The sequence below is a fragment of the Salvelinus alpinus genome, chromosome 25 (assembly GCF_045679555.1).
Source record: "Salvelinus alpinus chromosome 25, SLU_Salpinus.1, whole genome shotgun sequence".
NCBI classification, from domain to species: Eukaryota; Metazoa; Chordata; class Actinopteri; order Salmoniformes; family Salmonidae; genus Salvelinus; species Salvelinus alpinus.
The window spans coordinates 20819527-20839818 of record NC_092110.1 but is presented as its reverse complement, the minus strand read 5'-3'; the positions used below and the strand labels follow the sequence as shown (position 1 = coordinate 20839818).

General features: G+C 42.3%; 1 protein-coding gene across 1 annotated transcript in view; it reads right to left on the bottom strand.

Annotated features, from left to right (window-relative positions):
* LOC139553601 (protein lin-52 homolog) overlaps positions 1-19189 on the bottom strand; it is a 49120-nt gene extending 29931 nt beyond the window's left edge. The window contains exons 1-6 of the mRNA XM_071366116.1: positions 19028-19189; positions 18757-18921; positions 16739-16813; positions 16619-16656; positions 16434-16500; positions 16241-16324 (exon numbers count right to left, since the gene is read on the bottom strand). Of these exons, the coding sequence (XP_071222217.1) occupies positions 16241-16324; positions 16434-16500; positions 16619-16656; positions 16739-16813; positions 18757-18775 (283 nt within the window). The 5' untranslated portion in view covers positions 18776-18921; positions 19028-19189. The remainder of the gene's footprint in view (positions 1-16240; positions 16325-16433; positions 16501-16618; positions 16657-16738; positions 16814-18756; positions 18922-19027) is intronic.
* Positions 19190-20292: the final 1103 nt, after the last annotated feature.

Below are 20292 nucleotides of genomic sequence, written 5' to 3'. Positions count from 1 at the left end.
ACCCCTCACACTAGACTACTGCAACACAGTTTCCCCTGCCATAACCCCTCACACTAGACTACTGCAACACAGTTTCCCCTGCCATAACCCCTCACACTAGACTACTGCAACACAGTTTCCCCTGCCATTACCCCTCACACTAGACTACTGCAACACAGTTTCTCCTGCCATAACCCCTCACACTAGACTACTGCAACACAGTTTCACCTGCCATAACCCCTCACACTAGACTACTGCAACACAGTTTCACCTGCCATAACCCCTCACACTAGACTACTGCAACACAGTTTCACCTGCCATAACCCCTCACACTAGACTACTGCAACACTGTTTCTCCTGCCATAACCCCTCACACTAGACTACTGCAACACCGTTTCCCCTGCCATAACCCCTCACACTAGACTACTACAACACAGTTTCACCTGCCATAACCCCTCACACTAGACTACTGCAACACAGTTTCTCCTGCCATAACCCCTCACACTAGACTACTGCAACACAGTTTCTCCTGCCATAACCCCTCACACTAGACTACTGCAACACAGTTTCACCTGCCATAACCCCTCACACTAGACTACTGCAACACAGTTTCTCCTGCCATAACCCCTCACACTAGACTACTGCAACACAGTTTCACCTGCCATAACCCCTCACACTAGACTACTGCAACACTGTTTCACCTGCCATAACCCCTCACACTAGACTACTGCAACACTGTTTCTCCTGCCATAACCCCTCACACTAGACTACTACAACACAGTTTCACCTGCCATAACCCCTCACACTAGACTAATGCAACACAGTTTCACCTGCCATAACCCCTCACACTAGACTACTGCAACACAGTTTCTCCTGTCATAACCCCTCACACTAGACTACTGCAACACAGTTTCCCCTGCCATAACCCCTCACACTAGACTGCAACACAGTTTCCCCTGCCATAACCCCTCACACTAGACTACTGCAACACAGTTTCCCCTGCCATAACCCCTCACACTAGACTACTGCAACACAGTTTCACCTGCCATAACCCCTCACACTAGACTACTGCAACACAGTTTCACCTGCCATAACCCCTCAAACTATACTACTGCAACACAGTTTCTCCTGCCATAACCCCTCACACTAGACTACTGCAACACAGTTTCCCCTGCCATAACCCCTCACACTAGACTGCTGCAACACAGTTTCCCCTGCCATAACCCCTCACACTAGACTACTGCAACACAGTTTCCCCTGCCATAACCCCTCACACTAGACTACTGCAACACAGTTTCTCCTGCCATAACCCCTCACACTAGACTACTGCAACACAGTTTCCCCTGCCATAACCCCTCACACTAGACTACTGCAACACAGTTTCCCCTGCCATAACCCCTCACACTAGACTACTGCAACAGTTTCTCCTGCCATAACCCCTCATACTAGACTACTGCAATACAGTTTCCCCTGCCATAACCCCTCACACTAGACTACTGCAACACAGTTTCACCTGCCATAACCCCTCACACTAGACTACTGCAACACAGTTTCCCCTGCCATAACCCCTCACACTAGACTACTGCAACACAGTTTCACCTGCCATAACCCCTCACACTAGACTACTGCAACACTGTTTCTCCTGCCATAACCCCTCACACTAGACTACTGCAACACAGTTTCCCCTGCCATAACCCCTCACACTAGACTACTGCAACACAGTTTCCCCTGCCATAACCCCTCACACTAGACTACTGCAACAAAGTTTCCCCTGCCATAACCCCTCACACTAGACTACTGCAACACAGTTTCCCCTGCCATAACCCCTCACACTAGACTACTGCAACACAGTTTCTCCTGCCATAACCCCTCACACTAGACTACTGCAACACAGTTTCTCCTGCCATAACCCCTCATACTAGACTACTGCAACACAGTTTCACCTGCCATAACCCCTCACACTAGACTACTGCAACACAGTTTCTCCTGCCATAACCCCTCACACTAGACTACTGCAACACAGTTTCACCTGCCATAACCCCTCACACTAGACTACTGCAACACAGTTTCACCTGTCATAACCCCTCACAATAGACTACTGCAACACAGTTTCACCTGCCATAACCCCTCACAATAGACTACTGCAACACTGTTTCACCTGCCATAGCCCCTCACACTAGACTACTGCAACACAGTTTCACCTGCCATAACCCCTCACACTAGACTACTGCAACACAGTTTCACCTGCCATAACCCCTCACACTAGACTACTGCAACACAGTTTCCCCTGCCATAACCCCTCACACTAGACTACTGCAACACAGTTTCTCCTGCCATAACCCCTCACACTAGACTACTGCAACACAGTTTCACCTGCCATAACCCCTCACACTAGACTACTGCAACACAGTTTCACCTGCCATAACCCCTCACACTAGACTACTGCAACACAGTTTCACCTGCCATAACCCCTCACACTAGACTACTGCAACACAGTTTCACCTGCCATAACCCCTCACACTAGACTACTGCAACACAGTTTCACCTGCCATAACCCCTCACACTAGACTACTGCAACACAGTTTCACCTGCCATAACCCCTCACACTAGACTACTGCAACACAGTTTCTCCTGCCATAACCCCTCACACTAGACTACTGCAACACTGTTTCACCTGCCATAACCCCTCACACTAGACTACTGCAACACAGTTTCTCCTGCCATAACCCCTCACACTAGACTACTGCAACACAGTTTCACCTGCCATAACCCCTCATACTAGACTACTGCAACACAGTTTCACCTGCCATAACCCCTCACACTAGACTACTGCAACACAGTTTCACCTGCCATAACCCCTCACACTATACTACTGCAACACAGTTTCACCTGCCATAACCCCTCACACTAGACTACTGCAACACAGTTTCCCCTGCCATAACCCCTCACACTAGACTACTGCAACACAGTTTCCCCTGCCATAACCCCTCACACTAGACTACTGCAACACAGTTTCCCCTGCCATAACCCCTCACACTAGACTACTGCAACACAGTTTCCCCTGCCATTACCCCTCACACTAGACTACTGCAACACAGTTTCTCCTGCCATAACCCCTCACACTAGACTACTGCAACACAGTTTCACCTGCCATAACCCCTCACACTAGACTACTGCAACACAGTTTCACCTGCCATAACCCCTCACACTAGACTACTGCAACACAGTTTCACCTGCCATAACCCCTCACACTAGACTACTGCAACACAGTTTCACCTGCCATAACCCCTCACACTAGACTACTGCAACACAGTTTCACCTGCCATAACCCCTCACACTAGACTACTGCAACACAGTTTCACCTGCCATAACCCCTCACACTAGACTACTGCAACACAGTTTCTCCTGCCATAACCCCTCACACTAGACTACTGCAACACTGTTTCACCTGCCATAACCCCTCACACTAGACTACTGCAACACAGTTTCACCTGCCATAACCCCTCACACTAGACTACTGCAACACAGTTTCACCTGCCATAACCCCTCATACTAGACTACTGCAACACAGTTTCTCCTGCCATAACCCCTCACACTAGACTACTGCAACACAGTTTCACCTGCCATAACCCCTCACACTAGACTACTGCAACACAGTTTCACCTGCCATAACCCCTCACACTAGACTACTGCAACACTGTTTCCCCTGCCATAACCCCTCACACTAGACTACTGCAACACAGTTTCTCCTGCCATAACCCCTCACACTAGACTACTGCAACACAGTTTCACCTGCCATAACCCCTCATACTAGACTACTGCAACACAGTTTCACCTGCCATAACCCCTCACATTGGAGAGAGAAGATGATGTGCAGGTTCATGGAAAAAACTGGTTTTGGATATTGACTAGTGATTGTCAAGGATGCAAAGAAATTCCTAAATATATGTGGAGTTTTGTACTGACACGAATGTTGAGATGATTTGTTTCCAATATATTGATCTATAGGCTAAGAGAGATTCATAAACTGATTATTCAGTTGTGGGCTTTGAATGGTGTGAGAAGACAACAACATAGTTGCTGATAATCAAAACATAAGGTACAAAATCCATTCCAACTCTTAAAGGGGCAGTAGCCTACATTGGGTGCACAATTTTCAGTTAGGCCTACAGCATTATTTAATCTCCAGTAATTCTTCTGATATTTAATCTGTTATCAATGATATTTACATGTTAATGTTATCTTCTGATTACAATAATGTTTTTTAACTAAATCAATTAGTTTACAAATGTACGTTGGTATATCTAGCTGTCCGATAACACGTTCTGATGGAATGGCTTGTCCTGTACTTTTACCCAGAGTGCATTGAGTGAATGTTGGAAAAATATATTGGTTCCTTTCAGAACATACCAATTTGAATGCAAAGAGGACTCAGACGTCAAAAAAGGTGAAGTGAACTGGCAAAAGAGTTGAGTCCTCATGCAAATGCAAGGGCAGCGTGAATACAAAGAGTACAGAGTTATTATGCTTCTTTTTTTACCCCAGAGTTCACATTAAAGAGGACTGAGAAAACACCCTAAGAGTTAAATACCCCTGCTTTAGAGAATACTATTGAGTCATTGGTCTCCTAATCCCAGTTTATCTTTCTGATCTCTCTGCTAAGAGCGTGTTAAATGGACCACTGGTTTCTGGAGAGGCCTGCTATGGGAGAGACTGGTAGCCCTCTCCCTCCGTATCTCTCTCGATCACCCCAACAATAAATGAGAGCAGCCTGGTCTGTGGCTGTAGCCCGGTCTGTGGCTACAGCCCCCCCTTGATCAAGACTAAACCCTCTGAGCCACTCATTAATTACGAGTTCAGTTTAGCATCCGCCTCTGTCACATAGAAACTCATATGATTTGCATTGTAAGAGAAATATTAAAAGCGGGAAGAGAAATGATCAGCCAGTCAGCCACCCTCAGGCAACTGGACTCACACACACGGAGTGGAAGACCCCCCCCCCCCCCCCCAGAAACACACACTCGGATGCATGTGCACATGCCCACACATAGACGCTGTTACACGGCAGGGGCAATCAATACTGATTAGAGGGAGTTAGAGATGTGTTTAGTTGATTACAAAGGTCAATCACTAATTCTGTACTTATTTATCAGTGACTTGTTACAGCTGCCAGCCATACTAAATAACACCTTATGGATTGTGAGGGCCATGTCTTCACCCTGTTGATTAGTTGTGCTCTAATTATCATTTAGCCCTGGCTGGGCTGGCCTGGGGATGCCATCACAACGTGGGACTGATGGGAAATAAAATGACAAAATATCCCCCTCAACCAAATGAATATCCAATACTGAATACAATATTCGTCCACCAGCACTTCTCAAAATAGCATTCTCCCAATGTAAATGTATAGCCTAAATGTGTGACATCACCTTCCTACCGTTTGGAGTGTGTGATCTGGGTGTCATTGTCACATCCCCCCCCCCCCCCCCCCGTGTGTAGAATGGTAGTAATCATGGTGAGGCCGCTTCACCTCTCCAGGCACACGCCAGAGGAGCCAGCCAGACCCCTGTTAGCCCTAGAGACAGATGACCACCTGGGTTAACTGGCGTCCCAGCCTCCAGCCCCGACTTCCACAATTCACTATCATTAAGAGTCAAGCAGACTAATCTGACCCCTGCTGCCCATCTTTAAGTGCCACTCAGCTATTACTGGTTGTAAGCTTTACTTAATGGATTTAACATCCATTCTCACTGTCCACTTCCCCTGGGACCCGGGGATGACACCCCCCACAAACCCCTCCTTCCCCCATTAACACATTCACTCAACCCCCCTTCCCATATACCCACCCACCTCGCAAAACATAGCCTACACCTGACGCTCATGTTTGTGTTCACAATTCAATTACCTACTTATTGATACTTCACAGGGATATTTAAGATGCAGACACAGCCAGTGATTTCCCTGGGGAGCCACTGGTTCCTCTTTATGTCCCAACCGAGAGCGCTCCTCTCCTCCCCCCTCTTCTCTCCCTCCAATATATTCCTGCCTGTGTGCACTGAGACACACACGCTCGCACAAACAAACACATCTACACCTCCCCACCCATGCCACAGCCTATCCCTGTTCAAGAGGTGTCCTTATTAATAGGCAATCAGTCAAAATTCATTCATTAAAATGCCTAAAAGGTTTTACACAGCCACTATGATTAGCTGGGAAAGAAAATCCAATGAATTCCTAATGCGTTTATGGAAATGAGGTGTCATTTCCGATCTGCTCAGGCAGGCAGGCAGGGCTGAAGAACAGGCGGTGTGTGCAGCTCTCTTTCCCTCTACCAAGATACACACCTCCAACACTGATACAGAGACAGAGGGCACCTCACCATAGCTTCTAGGCTGTTTTAGACAATCTTAGTGTAATAGTCGAACATTCAAAATTGCTAAAAGTGAACTGAAGAATTTCAAGAGTTTGATGAACCACAATTCTGATTGTACGATTGCGATTCAGCACTGACTGTCACTACATGCTTCAACAGCTGCACTAAACATAAACAGTCAGGAAACTAAACTGCGTTAACCATGCAACACTGGTTTGAGGCTTCTGGATTAACTTGGTACATATTTTGCTAAACAGAAACGTTTTTTTAGGGACAATTTTCTCATACCAGCAATTTCATCTCCTCAAGCCAAACAACATTTCCCCCAAAGTATGCATCTCAAATTGCAAAAAAATTAAATAATTTGATACAGAAAACTTATCAACACACATCATCGTTTGACTCGTTTCAGTTTCCCATCACGCCATTCCTAATGGCGTCTTCACCACGGACAATTCTCCAGCGGGTGGGCCTTGCTATTCATCTCCACTATGAGCTCATAAAGCAGGCCGGTGCGGAGAGGAGGACAGAGGAGAGGAGGGGGTGGGTCCCCTGTTCCTCCTTCAGAGGTTGTCAGGGAGCAGAACTTCATAACGGCCCGCCCCGCGGTCGCTCAGGCCGCCCTGATGGATTGATGAAGGCACATTAGCACCATGGGCCAGTGTGAATGCAATCATATTCAGCAGCCCTGGCCTCTTAATAGGAAGGAGATTGATGCTGGGCCATTAGGAGCTGTCAGCACTGACCTTCAGCCTCAACTCCACATAGGCAGGGATGTAGGGGTCATCCTGGCTTTACTGTCGTGGCGGCACAGTGGTGTTTAGACCAGGACAGCTCTTTGCCACCGCCAGCCAATACTAAGCAGGACTGGTCTTGACTGGCGTTCCCTTGTATCAAACCAAACCTGGAGGATTACCTGGATGATTATGACAGCCTCATTGAGGAGGATTGGCAGGTCTTGCTGTAAAATAATGTGGCAGCAGCAAGACCTGTCATCTGTCTATCTATGCAGAGCTCTGCAGAAGGCGACTAAAATCACATCACTCTTTCCATCCACTCCACACCAAATTCCAACCCCTCCACTCTGGCCACAGCTACAGGCAGCCAAAAGTAAAAACCAACAGAGACAGAAAGTATTTTATTCAAGTGCAATACTTCAAAATTAACAAGATCTTAGACTAATATGTACTTTAAGCACTTTGACATGCAAATGGATCTTTATATAAACTAGGGCACCAGTAAGGATTTCCTACACTAGACAACTTGTTACAGCTGTTGATAAGTTATTGATAATAATCTGCCAATTTTTTCATCTCATTACATGAAGATATACGGGGAGAACATAGCTATATTCAAAAAAATTCACGAGTTGATTTAAAACCTGTTTAACCCTTTATCATGGTTGGTGTCTTGACGGATTTGTCAAAAATTGTGTGACATAAAACGTTACTTTTCTGTCCTTGCTTTTATGGGAGTGCAAGTTGTCATTATATAATATATTAAGTATGAATCAATTAAATTAGATATTGAACTTGAACCCTGTAAGAATCCTTGATCTATCTGTTGGACAGTTTTTTGTATAGAGATCGCAGAAATGCAGTGTAACTAGGTAACATTTCGAGTCTCCTTTTGTTACGGGGTGAAAACAGTTTTCATGGGCACACAAATCAAAAATGATGTATGACATTGCAAAATCGCATGCTTCTAACACAAAAGTGTCACCTTACCTTGATACTTAAAACCTAAATCAATACTGTCATTAACGTGGTTCTTCAATAATTATGTATAACACTTATTCGATGGGCATTTGGCGTCCAGCTGATTAGTTACACCATGATATCTTCACACATCATCATCTGATCCATGAAGGAAGGACAGTCAAGTGACAAACAGCTGTTGTGATAGCGCATGCCATGCAACAACAGCTCAAGTGCTGGAAAAAATTGAGTTTGCGAGGAATATGTGTGTCTCATTTGTTGCCGGTGAAGACAGTTGTGCCTGGATTCACGTTGGATCTAATATCCCAAGCGAATTGATGTTGATAATCTGTTGTTGTCTGCATGATTTAGAGCAGGGTCTCGTTAGATTTAACAGAGAAAGTATTATGGTAATGAGTTAATGTTTTCATATATTTTTGTGCCTCGGATTGGACACCGAGTCTACTGCGCTCAATTGTGTAGGATAGGCTTTTGCGCAACTCCCAACGCTATTCCTATTAATTATTCTGGATATAATGACAAATTACATGCCCCAGTGGGCTTATTCACAATATAACCTGGTAATGAAATAACATGAGAAATACATTTTGTTTTCCATGTTACACCTGCAATTTTAAACAGTACAAGGGGCTTGAAGTAGCCTACTTGAACTTTAATTTGGAGGCCAGAAATTCAAGTATTTGAATAGGCCTACCTTGAAAATCAGACATTTAATCAATTTGGTGCTTGAAAAGTCCTTGTAAATATTGTAGCCAATTTATAAGTTCTCCTGCTCCCTTATAATTTTCCATGATTTCATTTTTTAATCCGTTTTTGTGAGAGATGTGGCCACTTTTGTTTGTTTCCCGCCACTTCAATTGATTGACAAATTCTTCCAATAAAAAAGGAACCTGGTTTTTGCTCACTTTCTCATTATGAGAACAGTGATGGTGAGATTCAAATGGTGAGATGAATGCTATCGCTATTCATGGCTTTATTATGTGTGCCTGCGTCGGCCACATAGTAAAAAAAAAAAAATGGCCATCCAATCTATTTAGTCAGGTAATGTCCACATTATTCTCACATATTTTAGAATGTAATAATAATTTGAAAATCAATGCATTGGCAAGACCCCCCCCCCAAAAAAAGTATTATTCTTAAATGCTTTTTGTTGGGGGGGGGGGGTCTATATTATTAAATTCTGTCTTTACAGTTGTAAAACAGAGGTCCTTCAATTACAATTAAATGCTTAAAAAAGTTCCTGAAAGTCCTTGAATTTGACTTGCCAATGTTTTATGAACCCTTCTTAAAGGGATGTATAGTCCTAGGCATATGATGCTGCATAGGTGAAGTTAATAGCCAATTTGCAAAAATTCTTTTTCCTGCATGAAAATAATTTTTACAATTCTGTTTCAAACCATTTAGAAATTTTAATCCCAATGTCACACATTGGCCCCATTACTTAAATCTGAATCTATTTCCAACAAATCCATTGCAGTGAAAAATCAGGAGGCTGGTTCTGTACAGTACTTGTCCTCATCATCTGACTCTAAAGAATTATACAGAAAAATGATATCAGTCTACACTAAATGGTCTCTGCATAGGGATGCTGCTTGGCTCCATATTAGGCACCATCATAGAGAAAGATATCACTGCATTAGCAAGGAGCCAAGTCCCAGTCAGTCCAGTCAGCCGGTGGTGGTGGGGATCAGTGAAACCTACAAGTGTGTTAGAGCAGCAGCCTGAGGCCTGTCCCTCAGGACCAATCCCCTTTCAATTACCTCCAATAACAGCACTTATCACAGTAGTCAGCACTCTCCTGGGACCCAGGGCCTGATGCCGAGCTCAGCGGCCCACAACAGGGGCATTCATCACAGGTCGGAGCAGCAGCTGGGGTCTGGGGAGGAGGCATGCGCCAGGTCCCCCCTGGGGCACACTGTTGCAGCATCACACAGCCATCGGGGGGGTGGAGGGGGGGCCCCCAGGGAACAGAGGGCCTGCCACACACACCCATACTAACACATATGTGCATGCATAATATACATGCAGTGCTGCCCCACTTGCCTTCCACACTTGGGGCCTCTGTTCTACAGGTATTCTGCCTATGGATCTCCAAAGATTAGGCTACATTTAGCCATTTTACATGACATTAGGCTGGTGTTCCAAGTCCTTCTGAAGGTTCAGGTGAAATCAGTGTCCTCTAGGTCAGAGGTGTCTACGTCTGGCCAGTCCCCTTCCTCCACAGGCATCAAGGCGGGTGTTTTCACTGGCTGATTGTACTCTGCCCATTAACCAGCTCAATTTAATGGGCCACATGTTTAAAGGGGGGTAGTAAATCCTGTCCCCTGCCCTGGTTTGTGTTATCTCCCCCTCTCTCTCTAAGGAAACAAACATGATGAAAAAGTAGCTGAGATTTACAAGGCCTCCTCTGACAGCCGGGAAAACAAGAAAATTAAACCAGAGCACATTAAAAAGGCATCATTACAAGCTGCTCTGAGACCGATAATAACCATCATTGTGTTACTTAATCCCGAGGTACATGACATGGTTGCAAAGACAACATCCCTTCCTTTATGGCTGCTAACATCTTTATAACAAACAAATATGTCGTATGGTAGACAACATGAAGCATTTAATCAAATTAAAGAACATTAACAGATCACTGCATGCTCAGGGCATGAGACAAGCTGATCTGAAAAATGTGAGGGACATCAGATAGCTTCATTTTCCCATAAATGACTGTAAATGAAGCTTATCCGTTTGGGTGAGACTGGTCCCACAGACCCTGGATCAGACTGTATGATCAGCTTGTTTAATTTGTATTTAGTTATAATATTTAGCTATAATGTGTGTGGTAGACAGAGAGGATCCTGACCTGTAAATATGAGCCTGGAATAAGCAGATAACACATTTTATCTACAGCTATGCTGAAGTCAATGACACTAATCTGAGCTTTCATAACGCCTGCTGCATAATAATGAGACATTCAAGCAGTGTCATTGCTTTTGTCATCCCCACCAAGTCTACGTGCACTTTGAGGCAATTCATTGTCACTCAAGCGGTCAAGTCATGCGCTATATCTTGAGGTAGCTTGCTTGCTTGATCAACATAAACGTTGCCATTAAACAAAAATATATCTCTCATTTCTATGAGCGAGCAGGGCAAAGCCCAGACAAATCATGTTTGGCATAATCCTTTCCAGAATGAGTCTACTTTAATCATCCTGTCTTTATGGAATTTGACAAATCAGCGGTGCGCTCGCTGTGGAGCGGGACCTATCAGCCCTGCACCCCTTCTGCATAACCAACATGCTCTACATCTCTCAGAATCACAAAGGGGGGCAGAGGGTTCCTCGTCCTCACTGTACAAGATTACAGTTTCTGTTTAAGCATTGAATGGAGGCTAAATCCAATCCAGATTTAAGGTAGAACCCCACCCAGAGAGCATAGATTTAAGGGAGTGCTCTATTCTACAACAAGAGTGTGTGCAAAACGAGTGCAGCCAACATTAAATGCATAGTTAGAATTCAACAATACTTTTATTTTGGCAGCAAAAAATACTTTGAGAGGAAATTATTTAAGTCTGTATCAAATCTCTGTCACAGTGTTTTGTTTCTGGGTTTGTGCATGGTGTGCTTTGTCCATAGCGAGCTAAGTACCCATATTCCTCTTAGGAAAAAAAGGAGCACTTAGCTAGGCTACATCTCTCTAATCCACACTTTATGGATTAGGACAATGGATGCAGAAAATCTGTCAATCCACATTTTGCATCCATCACATGCTTCAATACTTGATGTGTTATGTGAGACCTGCCCCTACATCACCAGACTTCTAAATGCAATGTTGAATTGATGTTGTTTTACACTGAGTTACAGTACCAGTCAAACATTTGGACACACCTACTCATTTTCTACATTGTAGAATAATAGTGAAGACATCAAAACTATGAAACAACACATATGGAATCATGTAGTAAGCAAAAAAGTGTTCAACAAATCAAAATATATTTTATATTTGAGATTCTTCAAAGTAGCCACCCTTTGCCTTGATGACAGCTTTGCACACTCATGTCTTCGGTGTACAACATGATAGTTGTATGTAGCTTAACACCCCTACTCAAAAAAGAACATGAAATCGCGCTTGAGGCATGGAATGCATAGTTGGAACATTTCAACCATATCTTTAGTGCACAACATGAAGTTTCCCCCTTCATGGAAGTGGCAGCGGAGCAGTGGGAGCACAGAGCAGAAGTTACATTGGCAGCAGTGTGGAGCAGCTAAGTAACAAATTCCTGCACCTGCGCAGAAATATTCGTATCAATAGCTACGGCATGTCGGAACCGCAGTCACTCCAGTACTTTAATGTAGCTGTAAGTTGGTGTTGATAGCAACTGGCTGACTCATGAAGTGCTTACGTAACGTTAGCAGGCTGGTAGGGTTAACTTTAGCATGCAAGTATGGCCAACGTTAGCAGTCTAGTTGGCTAGCAACCTAGTGTCATGACGTTGGCCTGGGGGTAGGTTTATGACAGTCATAAATACCTCTTCCCCCCTTTTTCCTCTCTCTACTCTACTGATGTGACATTAGAAAACCCCTTGGTTAACATAGAGATTCTGGGAACATCAGAAGTTGGGGGGGAATGAACTATATTCTGGTAATCCGACCAATTGAACATATGCGGTGGTACTTAATGTATATTATGTCAGTTCGGTTGTCATCTGGCACATTCTCATCAATGATAGAATGACAAACTCTACAGTGGAAAGTCTACACATCAGAGTTATCGGATTCACATGGAATTGTTGTTCAATTGAAATGTTTGAATATGAAATTATTCGTGATGGGATGAAATGTGATTTTAGCTTCTAAAATGTGAGAATTGGGTTTTCATGACTGAATTAGGCCCGACTCAGTGGCCCGCCCACGTGAAGAGACATAGGTTGTAAATTATGAAACACACCCCTTTTCTCCCTCCACTATATAAACCCTTGATGAAAATGTAACCTTCCTGTTCCGAGGATGTGAGGACGACGGTCCGATGTCAGAATGGTTCAGATAATAACTACAGAACGAAGCCAACATCAGCGTGAGCTTTGGTTGCGAATGGTATGAACTTTGAACTCTTATTCACTATAGAAGTGATACCTCCTAGACGTTGAGTTAGCAACAGCAGCTGCAAACGTAAATTAGGATAGGACAGACAGAGTATCCCGTCTACCACACAACGAAGTTACTACAATGTATCCAATTGACCAGCAGAGACATTCTTCAAAGGACTCGGTTGGGCAACACGGCCTTCCACCTACCACCAACCTACCAAAGCGCAGCTCAGAGTAAATATTTATTGCATTTTCCTTTTCCAAATGGGCGGTAATTTAGAATGCATAGGATACTGTATTTACGATAGCATGGCGTCTCCCTTTGTTCCTCAAGTTTTCCCGCTCTTTCACTCAAACCCAGCCCCCTTTTCTTTTGTGTAACCAGCTGTCATATCTGTTCCGCCCGCTAGGGACGTTTTCCTTTATGACGTAATTTGTAATCAAGTTATGATTAATTATGTGTATGTGTAATTCTGTGTGATTAGTTAGGTATTTAGTAAATAAATAATTAAACCCAATTTTGTATTGCTGATTCAACTTGTTAGCCAGGGTTCGTGAAGATAACTTTCAGATGAGACTGAAATAAGGTGACGATTAATATTGACTGCTATTGATGTAAAATATTACTAGGTCTTTAAGAGTTTATTCGGAAGATAACAGCTCTATAAATATTATTTTGTGGTGCCCCGACTTTCTAGTTAATTACATTTACATGATTAGCTCAATCAGGTAATATTAATTACAGAGAAACTATTTTATAGAATAGCATGTCATATCACTTAATCCGGCATAGCCAAAGACACGACACTAGTAAGCTGATTTGTAACAATAAATCCAAGTATTTGCTTGTAAATTGGCTGAAAATTAAATTGAAACCCGTAGTCATGAGTGCAAACGATTTGGTTTAATTTAAAGTTATACATTTGAAGTCATTTCTGCTGGAGTTTACATTATAGGGAATAGGCTGGCTTGCCGGGTCCTCCATATACCTTCACATCCCTCAAAAATGTTTCCGTCATGATTTCGGCATTCTCATCCATTTTATTTAATAACAAAACAAGTTCTGAAAAGTGAGGTGTAACTTTGCATTGGATATTTTGATGCGTATACTAATGTAAATCCATTTGTTACATGTGGCTAAGTTCATGCTAACTACCCTTTAATGTGAAAATGCATTCAAAATGGTTGCCCTCTGCTGACTCTGCTGACGTGCAATGATACAAGTAAAAGGAGGGCTGTGATTGCCTACTACTGCCAATTTCTCTGTATAAAATAGCCATAACTTTAAACTAGCAGATATTAGTGCCTTCAGAAGGTATTTACACCCCTTGAGTTTTTCCAAATTTTGTTGTGTTACAGCCTGAATTTAAAATGGATTAAATTGAGATTTTATGTCACTGGCCTACACACAATACCCCATAATGTCAAAGAGGAATTATGTTTTTAGACATTTTTACAAATTAATTAATAATGAAAAGCTGAAATGTCTTGAGTCAAAATTTAAAAAGCAGACATTGAATATCCCTTTGAGCATGTTGAAGTTATTAATGACACTTTGGATGGTGTATCAATACAACCAGTCACAACTGGTCACAATAATATGCAAATATTGTACAATCCAGGTGTGCAAAGTTCTTAGAGACTTACCCAGAAAGACTCACAGCTGTATTCGCTGCCAAAGGTGATTCTAACATGTATTGACTCAGGGGTAAATACTTATTTAAATGAGTTATTTCTGTATTTCATTTTCAATAAATGCTAAAAAAAATCTAAAAACATGTTTTCACTTTGTCATTATGAGGTATTGTGAGTACTGTAGATGGCTGACTTAAAAAGAAAAAAAGAAATTTAAAAAATCAGGCTGTAACAACAAAATGTAAAATAAGTCAAGGGATATGAATACTTTCTGAAGGCATTGTATTGAAATATTTGCCAAATATTTTTTTTAATATATTTTCATGTTTAGAAGTTTTAATATTCATAAAAAAATATATATATATATTTAAATCAAAATATTACAGAGCAAGCGGTAAAGCTTCAAATGACACCAATTTTTTTGCTTTGTAGCATCTGATGAAAGATGAAAAATGATGTAGTCTTTGGTTAAGGCTAAAATGTCATAAATATGCCAACTTTAATTATTTCTCAATTATGCTTTTAGATACAAATGTCAAATATATCTCAACAATCCATCCTCCAATGGACTATTCTATGGATCACATTTTGTGAAAATTACAAAAATCACGTAATTTTCTTGTCTGGATTTCATGAGGAATCACTCCAATACTCTCCATTTACAATCTATTTCTGTCTAATTCATTACAACAATATTCAGAAAGATTAGAAATACATTGAATCTTAAAAAGCGGTGTCTACTTCGTGAAATGTAAAATGAGTTGAATGGCTACTTGAGATGTTCCTTGACTGGTCAGACATAAATTAGCCATAAGGCTAGCAGCACCATCTAGAGGTAGCCTATGGAATGACAACTAGAGCTCTGCTACACGACCCGAGCCTGATGGGCCTTGGTTAGGGCCTGTTTTATCATCAATAGCTAGGGTACGGGCAGGGCATCACTAAATTGATCACCAACATTTTGAAGCGGAGTAATTTCCTTGTGCTCTGCTGCGCAGTACAGTCAACAGTATCTGACTAAGATCACAACATGGTGTCAGAAGCGCTTCAATCTCGTCAAATATAAGACGAGAGATTATTTCACAGAAAGTAATCATGTTCATTGAGTTTTGTAAGAGTTTAGAGTGATGAAAAGTAGCTAACCGCTCTCTATATATGTCTCGTCAATGAGCAGAGCAGCTCAAGCGGAGCCGTTGCTATGATACTCACAGATCCAGAGCCGCCATGAGCAGAGCGCATGCAGAGCGAGCAGCGCGCAGTGGGAAAGTTATGGATTTACTAACGGAGGAAACTATTTCTAATTTCAGGCAGGGCCTTAAATTTGGCAGAAGCAATCAGGCCCGGATAGGGTAGGGCATGAGTATCACGGGCATGGGTAGGCCTTAAAATATATGCCCGTGCAGGGCTCTGGTCCCCAACTGGTTGTGAGTGTGTATGTGTATCATGTGTGTATACTTACACTCCTCAAGGCCCAGCTGGTAGGCCAGGTTCTGTAGCCCTTTGACCTTCTCCATCAGGTTTGCTGTGGTCAGACTCCCCAGCTCTGTGGGAGGAATAGAGTTGGAGTACCATCAGTGTATTCTTATTAGTCTATTTTCACAAGTAGGCAATGCTCAACAGTAAGTGTACCATATGACACTACTGTACTTTACCTTTTAACATTTCAATGTCCTCACTCTCCAGTTCAGCCATCCATTTGGGTGGAGAATTGGTAATTGGCTGCAAGACAAAAAAAAATAATAAGAATGTGCATTCTCTCAGCCATGTAGGTCTATTCATATATATTTTGGGCTAGCTATAGATCAACGCTAGCTATAGATCTTTGAAAAACACTCACATTTTTGCAAGATGCAGCAAATTCTGCAACTCCTGGCACTGTGTGAGAATCAGAATCAGGAATGAGTAAATTGCAATGATAGGCTTTATGAAGCGAACACAGAGGAGAAGACAAACTTACGTTGCTCTGGCCATAGGTCAGGAGATGCTCTATCCAGCTTCTCAAAACTCAGCAGAGAGGACTCAAAATCATCACCTTACAAAGGGGAAAAATGTATTTTAGTCGTCATCAACCGATTCAACACTACTAAATGTGAAAGAGTAGCCTTTAGCCAAGTGCTGTTCACGCTGAGTCATTGTGCTTGCCGGTTCAAACCCCCAAAAAGTAACGGTTTATATTGTTCCTCTCTGTTCCTTTTTAAACCTCTGAAAACAACATTAAATTAGATCACCAATGGATAAAGCTGCTTGCTACGGAACGGGAAAGCCATGTACATGCATTGGACAGACAAGTGTAGTGTAGGGTGCGACATGCGACTGAAATTTTGCAGGTGAGGAGAGCACTGGGCATCTTGTTGTTATGACATGCATTATCAGAATTAGGCCCACAGAATTATACCTACGGAGGAGCAGCTTTTATGAAGGAACTTTGAATGTCTTTGAACTTCAGAGAGTTGGCTTAACTAACTTTGGACCAGAGCTAGCTCTTGATCATGACTCTCAGTTCCATTACATTACACATAATGCTGCCTAGAATTTGAGCGCTAGACCAGAGACAAACTTGTGTGAGCAGAGTGGCACCAGAATTAAAATAAAATACATCTTACCTTTTTGTAGTTAATAAATCCAATGTGAAACGTGATAACTATAGTATCCTTAACATTGAAAAAGTTAATCCATTGTTCTCTAATTAAAAAACCTCTCCCTAACTTCTAAATCACACCTGTAATGTCAGTAGCTACATTAGACTATGCATGCTTCAGAAGGGGGGGAGGTAGCCTACACAAAAACTGGCAAAGATTTTCAGCTGGCAGGCAGACACTGGAATAAGTTTCTGAGTAACAGTGAGGACTTTGCATAGGCGCTTTGTTGCGTTTTTTTGTGGGACTGGAATATGTAAAATAACGGTAATAACTGGTTCGTTCCAGAACAGTATAGATCACTTTCGTTCTCGGTTCTGTTCCTCAAAATTGTTTTATTTTCCAACTTTCAGTTCTGTTCCATGAACCAGTTCCAACTACTGTAGCTATACATTCTATCGCTAGACAGCCCTTTTTGTTCAACTAACCTGTTCATAGCGATATTTTTTTCCCACAGAATCAAGAACTTACTAGTATCTTAAATGTCCGTTTCCAGTTACAGGTGTATGGAGAAGACACAAATGTACCTCCATACAGGTGGTTCTACAAAACCAGCAAGAACTCATATTAAATCCATGTTTAGTATCGAGTGAGATATGCCACTTGCATGTGTGAAGACCTTGTGTTTTGGTCACACGGTGTGATGCACTGTCATCACATAGAAAGGACTATTTCCTGCAAAGATGTTGGGAAATGCTAGATGTGCAGCAGCTAAAACGGAGAGGAACTTCCTCGCAAGGTACAAAACGTGGATGATCTTTGAGTTTTCGCTGGTTTTTGTAGAACCACCTGCAACTGGAAACGGACATTGCTAAGATTGGTACTTTTCCCCCCCACAGAATCAATAACGAAGAAAGTATTGCCAAGAACAGGTTAGTTGACACATCTATTGGTGGTGGTTTGTAAGGGGGTTTCTTGTAACGCCCAGTATTGGACACCCAATCTTTGGTTACATCACATTATCTGGCGTACGGTCTGTAGCTAGTTACTAGCATGCACATGAATTCGTCATTACAGCTACTGTTCCTTTGCTGATCACCTAGCTAGGTCAGTGTCCTTTAAAATGGCTGTTACTGATAAATTGGATAGGCCGAGATGGCTAATAAGACAAACTGCATAGTTATCTTATCAAGTAGGAAGAAGGGCATTGCTAGCTGGCTTGTTTTGGTTTGGCAGACATAACCTGTTGTGTGAGCATAGCCTTGTGAAAAACGTGAGACATTTGTACAACATATGAACTCAGAATGTTTCAGCAAATAGAAATACGAAGCATACGGGTTTCATTAGCATCTCGGTATCAATATGTCAATTTACACCCAACAACGAAATTAGAATTTACCTCCATTTGGAGACGCCATCTTCAGATCCACACACGTGATAGAATCAAGCCAATAGGTTGATGTTGCTTCAGATTGACGTGTCTGCACCAGGCTGCACTACAAACGTCTGTCAGCAGGTGGCATATGTATCACAGTGCCACACAACTGCATCAAAGATTCTTTGACTGAACAAAAACATAAACGCAAGATGAAAAGTGTTGGTCCCATGTTTCATGAGCTGGAATAAAAGATCGCAGAATTTCCCCATATGCACAATAATTATTTACCTACATTTTTTGGCACAAATCTATTTACATCCCTGTTAGTGAACATTTCTCATTTGACAAGATAATACATCCACCTGACAGGTGTGGCATATCAAGAAGCTGATTAAACAGCATGATCGTTACGGGTTCCCCTTGTGCTTGGGACAATAAAAGGCTACTAAATTGTGCCGTTTTGTCACACAATACCACATGTCTTAAGTTTTGGGGGAGTGTGCAATTGGCATGCTGACTGCAGTAATATCCACCAGAGCAGTTGCCAGATACCATAAGCCCTCTCCAACGTCATTTTAAAGAATTTGGCAGTATGTCCAACCGGCCAAACTGCAGACTACATGTAACCACACCAGCCCAGGACCTCCACATCCGGCTTCTTCACCTGTGGGATCATCTGAGTCCAGTCAACCAGAAAGTTGAAGAAACTGAGGAATATTTCTGTCTGTAATAAAGCCCTTTTGTGGGGTCCTGGCTTCCATAGGTGGGCCTATGTGAAATCCATAGATTAGGGCCTAATGAATTGTTTTCAATTGACTGATTTCCTTATATGAACTGTAACTCAGTAAAATTGTTGCATGTTGCGTTTATATTTTTGTTCAGTATAGATAAATCATAAAATATCTAAGAAAAAAGCATTAATATCTGTGACTGTATGCTCAATAAAAATAAAAATAAATCTAGATGAACCTCTGGGTGATTATATGACAGCAGCCTACAATATAGCCTAGGTATGATATGGATTCCAAAAATATCCATTGCTTGTTTCTATATAGAAAAAATGTATTCATGACATTCAGTGCTTTTTTTCTGTATTCGAGAAGTAAGACGATGTCTGTCAAACACATGATAAAATGTATAAAAGTCATTATTCATAACCACACAACATAAGACCATTTTATTTTACCTTTATTTAACTAGGCAAGTCAGTTAAGAACAAATTATTATTTACAATGACGGCCTAACCCGGACGACGCTGGGCCAATTGTGCGCCACCCTATGTGACTCCCAATCACGGCCGGTTGTGATACAGCCTGGAATCAAACCAGGGTCTGTAGTGACGCCTCTAGCACTGAGATGCAGTGCCTTAGACCGCTGCGCCACTCTGGAGCTCCATACACTGCAAAAAATAAAATGGGACACACCAAGAGCAATGAAAAAGGCCATTAATATTTACTATTAAAATGAACAAAAAGATATACAAACCAACAGGTAAATAACGGTTGTTTTGAAAAGTTGTATTAAAGTAAGATCCCTTTCTTCGAGAAAGCACAATGC